Consider the following 9,648-nt stretch of genomic DNA (forward strand, 5'->3'; position numbering starts at 1 on the left):
GAAGCCGGCGACTGACCTGCCTCACCCGGGAAGAGCGCAATGATGGTGCCAACTTGGGCCAGTGAAGCAACGTCCTCTCCAACTAGACTGAAGAACAAAAGGACAGCAACTTGTCTGTTCCCCTTCCCCCAATTCCCCACCGCTGTTCCCATCCCCCCAATTCCCCAATAAAAATCTTTAAAAAACAAAAAACAAACAAACAAAAAAACCCAGAGCAGTCCCTGCCATGGGGGAGGGGGAGGATAAGGTGGTGGTGATAAGCCCCTGTTCCCAGCACCCAACCCACCCTGTACACACCACAGCCCTGGAATTGGGGCAACATTAGGCCAGCTGCACCCCATACCTTTTGTTGGCCTCTTCCACTGCAGCCTTCAGTTTCCCTATTTCGATCTGTAGCTGGGCGCGCTCTCGGGCTGTCTCATCCAGCAGTCTGCGGGTGTCAGCCAGCTCTGACTCGTACAATGTCTTGATGCCACTCACCTGGGAAGACAGCAGGGTCGAGGTCAGCGGTTCTCAACCTGTGGGTCGCGACCCTTTTGGGGGTAGAACGACCCTTTCACAGGGGTCGCCTAAGACCATTGGAAAACAAAAAGATATTTACATTACGATTCATAACAGTAGCAAAATTAGTTATAGAGTAGCAATGAAAATAATTTTATTTGGGGGTCACCACAACATGAGGAACTGTATTAAGGGGTCACGGCATTAGGAAGGTTGAGAACCGCTGGTCTAGGTGAAGGAACCCCCCCCGCAACCCTGACAGCGTGTGTCCAGGCTGGCTTGTTGCAGGACACACACCTATTAACCACAGAAGCCTCCCAACCAGCTCAGTCCCACCAGCCCTGGGCAACCCCAGCCTGCCCAAGTCACTTGTCCCATCAGGTCACACCCACCAGCTGGGTGCACACTTATATTTCCCTTTGGCCTTCTTGCCCCCCCACCCCCATATCAAAGGGCACAGGGCCACACACATGTGTTCACAAAACCTGGAACCAAACCAGGACAGTGAGACACCCCATGGGGACAGCTAGAGTAAAAAAGACAGACGCTAACAAGTGTTAGCAAGGATGTGGAGAAATGAGAACCTGCAGGCGTGGCTGGTACAGCCACTGTGGAAAAGTGGCGGTCCATCAGGTGGTTAAACAGTAACCACATAATCCAGCAATTCCACTGCTAGGTGTCCACCCAGGAGAAATAACGCACACATCTACACAAAACCTGCATACATGTGTTCACAGCCCAGTGTGCATCAGCTGATGGCACATCCACACACTGAAATATTACTCGGCCATGAAAAGGAGGGAGGCGCTGACACTCGCCACAACGTGGGTGGACCTTGAACACACGGTGCTCAGTGAGAGGAAGCCAGACACACAAGGCCACACAGTGTGTGACTCCACTTAAGTGAAATGTCCAAACAGGCACACCCACAGACAGGACGTGGGCTAGTGGTTGTCAGGGGCTGGGGAGGAGGATGGGGGATAACTACTAATAGGCATGGGGCTTCCTTTTGGGGTGATGGAATGTTCTGGAATTAGATAGAGGTGGTGGTTGCACAACTCTGTGAATGTCCTGTAAACCACTGAACTGCAGAATTTAATTGGGTGAGCTTATGAGATGGGAGTTATATCTCAGTAAAGCTGAAGACTTGATCTGGTGCTGAAAAAGAAGGCGGAAGGGCAAGCAGACCCATTCTCAGGGCGGCTGGCTCGGATAGCTGCACCATGTGCCACAAAGCTACAGGATGCCAGTGTGTCTGTGCAGGGTCAGCTTAGATCCTGAGAGGGTCACTGCCGTCCCTTTCACAGGAAAGGCCCGAGCAGAGGGGCTTAGGGGACCTGCCAAGGACTCATCACCCAGTAGGGTGACCAACTATCCTGGTTTGCCTAGGACTGAGGGATTTTCCGAATGTGGAACTTTCCAGGGTGAAAACCAGGATGTCCTGGGCATATCCGAACAAAGTGGGACTTAACAGCCAGTCTGACACTCCTACCCCCGCCCCCCCACCAGCCAAGGCTTGGATGTCGTGCCTCACTCCAGCAACTCCCAGACCTGTCATCCCACAGGAAAGGTCAAATATGGGCTCCTGGCCCCATTTCACAGATGGGAAAATGGAGGCACAGAATAAACTGCCCTCGCCTGACCTGTGAAGATACAGACAGAGCAGGTCTGCTGGGGGCAATTCCAAGAGAAGGACAAGAGAGGTAGGAGCAGAGACAAAGCAAGCTTCTCCCTCCTGTACCCTGGCTGCCTCCCACAGCCCTTACCCCCTTCCCCACTCCCCACAGAGCAAGGGCCCTCCCTTCCATGAAGGTGGTCACCTTGGGCCGCCCCCTCCATTTCTGTCCTCTGGGAACTGCCTTCTGGAATAAACTCTGAATTCACAAAAAGCCGCTGGCTCCATTCTCTAAAGATAGCTGCACCTGGGTTCACATGCCTGTCTTTGCCCTGTCTCCTTTCATTTCACCTTCCAGGACTCTCCTGAGCCCCAGGGAGGGTCTGCACAGACAAGGTCTCCTGCCCCCCCCCCCAGATGGCATGCCTACTAGGGTCCTTTCTCTCACACTCTCCCTTCCCTGGACAGGAGGATCTTGGGCTGGACCAACACAACAGGAAACTAGTCAGTACTGAGCAGGGTCGGAGCACAGGGCAAAAGGGAAACCAGCAATTCTGATACTGGACTTTAGGTTTTGATCTTTAGTTCACTCATTTCAATTTTTTTTTTTTAAAGATTTTATTGGGGAATCGGGGGAAAGGGAACAGACAAGTTGCTGTCCTTTTGTTCTTCAGTCTAGTTGTAGAGGAGTTGCTTCACTGGCCCATGTTGGTATTATCATTGCGCTCTTCCCGGGTGAAGCAGATCGGTCGCTGGGCCCTGGACGGCTGCTCACGGCAACTCATGCCAGCTGCTGGCCGCTCATGCTGGCCGCCAGCCACTCACAGCAGCTCATGGCAGCCCAGCTCCAGGTCGAGCTGTTGTTCACCATCTTAGCTGTAGAGGGCGCAATGTCACTGGCCCTCATGTGGGATCTGAATTGGGGCCCTGCTGCTCAGAGCTGGCGCTCCCTAGCCAACTCTTAACCAACACGCCACTTGGCCGGCCCCATTCGTTTCAATTTTTAAAAATATTTCACTAAAACATTACTCATCCCATCATCTCAGCCTAACCATTAGAACACCAGATGACCCCAATAGAGGGCCATCTACCAAACTCCTGACCTGCTGTCCTCATGACCACCCAGGACATGAAAAATGAAGAATGTGTCAGAAACTGTCATGGCCTGGAGGGGCCCAAAGCGATGTGACACCTGTCACGTGGGATCCTGGATGGGGTTCTGGGACCTCAGGGGAAAACTAAGGAAATGTGAACAAAATATGGGTGTTGGTTAAGGAAGATGTAGCAATACTGGTAAGTTAGTCCTGAGAAACACTAACTAAAGATGTAAAACGGAAACTGGAACTCTGTACCACCTTTGCCATTTTTCTGTAAATCTAAAACCAGCCTAGAAATACGGTAAAGTAATTAAAAATACATATCATTCATCTCCATGACTGAGATTTTGGCCCTCCCATTAGATTATGTGCCTGAGGCAAGTGCCCCCTTTCCTGGCCCTGCTCCAGGACCCTGGCCCATTTCGGTGTCCTGTTTAAAGCACTTATGTTCTCGGGGTGTTTCTGGTGTGTGTTAATAAGGCAGTTATCTATAACCAGGCCTGCAAACTCACACCCATGGGCAGAAACTCCAGCCCACTGCCTTTTTTTGTCCAGCCTGCAAGCCCAGGATGGTTTTTACATTTTTATTTATTTTTTAAACAATAAACTTATTTTATTTTTTTTTTAAAGATTTTATTGGGGAATTGGGGGAGGGGAACAGCATTGGGGAATCAGGGAAGGGGAACAGACAAGTTGCCGTCCTTTTGTTCTTCCGTCTAGTTGTGGAGGACGTTGCTTCACTGGCGCATGTTGGTATTATCATTGTGCTCTTCCCGGCTGAGGCACTCGGTCGTTGGCCATTGGATGGCTGCTCACAGAAAGCTCATGCCCGCTGTTGGCCAGCCCCACTGCAGCCTACGCCGTCACCGGCGACTCACGGCATCCCAGCGCCAGGTGGAGCTGTTGTTCACCATCTTAGCTGTAGAGGGCGCAGCGTCACTGGCCCTCATGTGGGATCCAAACTGGGACTCTGCTGCTCAGAGCTGACATCCCAAGCCAACTCCTAACCAATGCGCCACTCGACTGGCCCCGGTTTTTATGTTTTTAAATGAGGAAAATAAAAAGAGCTCTTTTGTAATGTAGGCAATTACATGATTGCCCATTTCAGCACGTATAAACAAAGCTTTACCGGTACATTCCTCCACATGCCATCTGTGGCAGCTTGCCAACTGTAATGGCCCTGTCAAGTAGTTGTGACTGAGACCTTCCCGCCCACAGAGCTGAAAATGACTCTGGTCTTTTTCAGAAAACATCTGCTGACCCTGATCTATGGCACTGGGATGATTTAGAAAATTCTTGTATAGAGGACGAGCAGACAGCTGATCGCTTTCAAACCACTAACAGGTGCTCCCGGCACCTGTGACCATCACTGTGGTCACTGCAGAAGCCTGGGGCACCACCATGAGAGACGGACAGCTTGGGCCTTTTATCTTTTACTGCTTGCACCAAGACTGAGGAATCCCAACAAATGTGTGAGCACATGCTGGCCTGGGACGGGGGTGGATACAGACAACCCCAGGTGGTCTTTTCCTTGTTGCCTGTGTCCCTCGGGGGACAAAATCACCCCATTGAGAAACACAGCTCTGCAAGTAAAACCAAACATGGATTTCCATGGGCAGACACAGGTTTGGCTCCAAAGGCTGGCTCCTTCCCCTAAGCTTCAGGAGTCTAACCCAGCCCCTCCTCCCTGGTTTCATTTGGGGAACACCCCCACCCCTACCAGCAACAGGACACCTGTGCTGGTAAGGGAAAAGAAACTGAAGCCTGGAGGAACTTAACACCCTGTTGGGGAGGCTCCCTGGAGAACTTTCCCTTCCTCCCCTCTCCCAGCATCCAAGATCTTTCTCAAACAAAACTCTGGCCAGCACGCCACCCACCTCCCGCGGCTTCCAGAGTTCCTCCAGTGACATCAGCAGTGACTACTCACCCCAGCACTGCCCACCCGGACAACAGGTATCAACTGATGTCCAATGGGAAAGGCCTGGAATGTACATGGGCTGGGTTTGCATGTGAGCAAGTGTGAAGGAAAGAGTATATGTGGATGGGACAAACAGGCAAGGCAGCACTGGCTGCTGGGAAGGAACACGAAGTTTTAGTTTTACCTCAGGCGCCTGAATTGCTTGGGTTTTATTACAAACATATGGTATGCTTCTAATATTTTTTTTTTTAAGGATTTTATTGGGGGAATTGGGGAACAGCCAAGTTGTTGTCCTTCAATCTTAGTTGTGGAGGGCGCAGCTAGCTCAGCTCCAAGTCCCTTTGGCAGCTCGCGGCTGCTAAGTTCAAGGTGCTGTGTTCAATCTTAGTTGCGGGTGTGGGTAGGCGTAGCCCACCATCCAATGAGGGAGTCGAACCGGCAACCTTGTTGTTAGGAACACATGCTCTCACCAGATGAGCCATCCTGCCACCTGTTGGCAGCTCAGTGGCAGCTCAGCTCGGGCACAGCTCATTGGCCCATGTGGGAATCGAACTGGTGATTCTGTTGCTCAGAGCTTGCAATCTTAACCAACTGAGCCACTTGGCTGGCCCCTGCTTCTAATATTTTAAATGGCATCTTCAAAGCGTTCCTTAAGTGGCTTCTCAGCCCTGACACTAATGGCATTTGGGGCCATCCCTGGCCCCATCCACTTGATGCCAGGAACACCCCCAGTCGTGACAACCACAGATGTCCTCTGGAGGGCAGGATCACCCAGTGGGAAGCTGCTGCCCAGGTAACCTGCTCCTTGGTGTGACATGTCCACGTCTGTCCTAGTGCAGCCAACTTCCCAGCTCCCTCCATGCATCCCACCCACTCACAGCCCACTTCCGGCCAGACTGAGTTGAGGATGCTTACCACTAATGGCCTCATCCTGTCACTTCACTAAGTGTTGCCTGGGCCCCACTGTACCCGAAGGCCATTTCTAGGTCACTCCCTCCTGACAGCCCTCTGTGACCACCCCACACCCACTGCTCCAGGTCCCCTCCCTCCAGTAGGTATTCAGGCCCCTCCATTCAGCAGTGAAGACAAGCATTTATCACCTCACCCCTCAAGCAGCAGGGAGCTCCTGGAGAACAACCTGGTTGAACCTCCCTAGCCCTGTCACTGCCTAGAGCCCCCCACAGACCTTGAGCCTTGAGGCTCACAGTGCAGCAGGTTTACCCCACCACAACCCTTGCTCCCAGGTGTTAGCCTGCATTCCAACAACCCTTAGCAACAGAGAAGTAAGCAAAGGCCAGACAAGCAGAAGGCGGGGCAAGTTCCCTAGGCCCGCCCCTGAATGTGACCACGCCCACCCAGTGAGGCCAGCACACACACCCCCCTTGCCACTTCCACCCCACCCACCAGGCCCAGAGCTACTAAAAGTCAGCACAAGTCTCACCCCATTTGGAGGTGGGGAAACTGAGGCCAGGAGAAAGACAAGAAACCAGCTCAAACATGGCGCGCCGACCAGCCCGGCAGGCAGGAACTGGGCCGGCATCCTGAGGACCCTCGCACTGCTGAAGCAGGTGGTCACGCTCAGTGTGGGACAATTCTAGTCCCTGTACAGTTGACAAAACTAGCTCCAAACGGCTGAGTGACCTGCCCAAGGTCACACAGATTAAAGGCAGAGTTTGGAACCCAAGTCTGAATTCAATCCCGAGCAACCTAGAACACCATCCCCAATCACTGGATCGTTTTCCTTCCCCAACACCCAAGCCCCACTTTCTGAGCCGTTTCCTGTCCCCGTGACTATTAAACAGCGACAACAGAAACCAGAGCCCAGAACAGTGCTTCCTCTGGACACCAGTCCTGTATTCTATTGCCTTTATTTTACAAAACAAATACTAACTCATTGTGGCCCCACAGACAAGCCCAAAAGGTGGGTATTATTATTTCTACTTTATAGAAAAAGCAGACTCAGAATGGTTAAGTGACTTGCCCAAGGTCACACAGAGGGCAAGTGGTGCCCCCTCCCCCGCAATCTGCTCCTCTCCCAGAAGTCCGTGATTTGGCCCACTCTAATGGGGAAGGCGAGGCTCTGAGTAGCTGTGCAGGTTTCACACCGACCTCCTACCAGGCTCACCAGGAACCACTGGTGGGCACTTCCTACTTTTTTGGAGGACCCGCCCTTGAGTTGGGCGGGGCCAGAGGGAAGGAGAAAAGAGGGGAGGGGTTTAGGTTGGCAGCCACAGTCCCCAGCTCGGTACATGCCCCACCCAGGACCCCCCAGACACATGGACCTCACAACCCCTTAAGGGGCGGGGCTGACCCAGCCCCTTCGCCTCAGTTTGCAGTGAAACTGGGCCCCAAATGGTTCCTTCCCTAAAACCTCGTGTCTCCTCCTCTCCTCACATCCCCAGGTGGTGGGGAGGCGAAGATGGACAGGGCCTACCAGGTTCCTGTCCAACAGTCAACGGGGTCCGGGGCCAATTGAGGGCCTCCCAAATTTCCCTCGGGACCCCCCGAGGCATCAGACCCCCTCTCCTCCGACCCTATCCTATCCTACCCCAGGCCTGGATAGAAGACGGAGGTCTCCTACTGCCCAACCGCCAACCCAGCCCCCCTAACTCCCCAGGACTCATCAAGGGACGCCTGCAAAGTTCCACGGAGAACTGAAACCACGTGATTCTCCCAGGGACAGCCCCTTCGTGAGACCCTCCGCCTTTCCTTAGGGCCCCTCAGAAGGCCTGAGCCTCCCAATCTTCTCGGAGACCAGAGAACCGCCCCCGATTTTCTCTCCGGAGAAACAACCAAACGCAACCCCGGAGACTCCCCACAACTCCCTTGGGGGCGGGACCTCGCCTAGCTCACCCCCCCCTAGATTTCCTCGAACTCCTTGGAGGGTGGGGCCTGCCTCAGCGTGCACCCCTCACTCAGAGCCCCTCACATCCCCTGGGGACCCTTCGGTGGGCGGGGCATGCCCCGGCGTGCACCACTCACTCAGGGTCCCCAGGTCCCCTGGGGACCCTTAAAGTACAGGTATGCCGCAGACAGCACTGTTCAGGGGATACCCTAACACCCTTGGAGAGTCCTCAGTGGACGGGGCCTGCCCCAGCGTGCACCCCTCACTCAGGGCCCCCCAGACCCTTGCGGACCCGTCAGTGAACCTCCCCCGCAGAGTCCGGGGCCCGCGCCCACCTCGCGCGTGGTCACCTCCTCCCTCTCGGAGATCTTCAGCAGGAGCCGGTCGTTCTCGAGCTCGAGCGCGCGGACGCGGTCGATGTAATGCGCCAAGCGGTCATTGAGCTCGCGCAGCTCCTCCTTCTCCTGCAGTCGTGACAGGCGCGTGGGGGACAGCGGCGTGGCGAGCCCGCCCGCGCGTCCGGGCAACGGCGGGGCCATGGCGGCGGCGGTGGCACCGACGGCTCGGGGCCCGCGCGGCTCGGGACGGCGGCCGCGGATCAGCGGGCTCATTCAATCCGCGCCTCCGACCAAGATGGCGCCCGCCGCTCGCTGCTGCCGCCGCGAGGCAGCCTAGGACTTGTAGTCCGGCCGGCGCAGCGCGAGGCACGCCGGGAGCTGTAGTTTCCCAGAGGAGGTGGCGGGGGTGGGGGTAGGGGGGTTAAGCGGGGGAGGAACTCCCGTTGTTTCCCACTCTGTCATTAGCTATTCATTAAACAGCTAGCGGAAGGCGTGGGGTCCACAACCAAACCGCCAGCTTCAAAATCCAAGCTTGACCACGATGTGACACTGGGTTTCTTTCCAGTGCCTCAGTTTATCCACCTGAATCACCTACCTATCTCTTTGAAGACTCATTAAAATTAAGTGTGGTGAAGGACCCTTAAAAACATGCTCAGTGATTTCACTTATATGTGGAATCTTAAAAAAACAACAAAAAATGAGCTTATAGAAACAAAGAACAGATGCGGGGGGTGCGGGTTGGGAAATGGATGAAAGGGGTCAAAAGGTACAAACTTCCATTTATAAGATAAATAAGTCCTGGGGATACAATGTACAGCATGGCAACTATAATTAACAATACTCTATTGTATATTTGAAAGTTGCTAAGTCAGTAGATCTTAAAAGTTCTCATCACAAAAGAATTTGTAACTATGTGCGGCCACTAACTAGACTCATTGTGGTGATCATTTCACAATATATACCAATTGCAAATCATTACCTCAAATACCTGAAACTAATATCATATGTCAATTATACCTCAATTTAAAAACAGGATCTGTGAAAGAAGCCACACACAAAGGCCACATACTATATAAAATGTCCACCAGAGGCCAATAGATAAAGCGTGGACATTTGGGCCCCATCCCTCTCTGCAGTGGGGTTTCTTCCTGTTCCTTATAGGATGTGGAGTAGCATCCCTGCTCTCCCCACACTTGATTCCAGTAGCACTACCCACCTCCAGTACAGACAAAAAAATGTCTCTAGACATTGCCCCATGTCACCTGGGGAGAGGGGGGCAAATTTCCCCCAGTTGAGAACTACTTCCTTCCTGTAGCCCTGGGACTTCCCAGGTA

The 9,648-nt window shown here is 53.4% G+C and overlaps 1 protein-coding gene across 2 annotated transcripts in view; it reads right to left on the reverse strand.

Annotated features, from left to right (window-relative positions):
* Positions 1-8,614, reverse strand: part of LMNB2 (lamin B2) — a 23,697-nt gene extending 15,083 nt beyond the window's left edge. For both annotated transcript variants that reach the window (XM_019657487.1, XM_019657486.1), the window contains exons 1-2: positions 8,312-8,614; positions 344-480 (exon numbers count right to left, since the gene is read on the reverse strand). In XM_019657487.1, coding sequence (XP_019513032.1) covers positions 344-480; positions 8,312-8,587 — 413 coding nt within the window. In that variant the 5' untranslated portion in view covers positions 8,588-8,614. The remainder of the gene's footprint in view (positions 1-343; positions 481-8,311) is intronic.
* Positions 8,615-9,648: the final 1,034 nt, after the last annotated feature.

The sequence above is a fragment of the Hipposideros armiger genome, unplaced genomic scaffold (genome assembly GCF_001890085.2).
Source record: "Hipposideros armiger isolate ML-2016 unplaced genomic scaffold, ASM189008v1 scaffold_275, whole genome shotgun sequence".
NCBI lineage: Eukaryota > Metazoa > Chordata > Mammalia > Chiroptera > Hipposideridae > Hipposideros > Hipposideros armiger.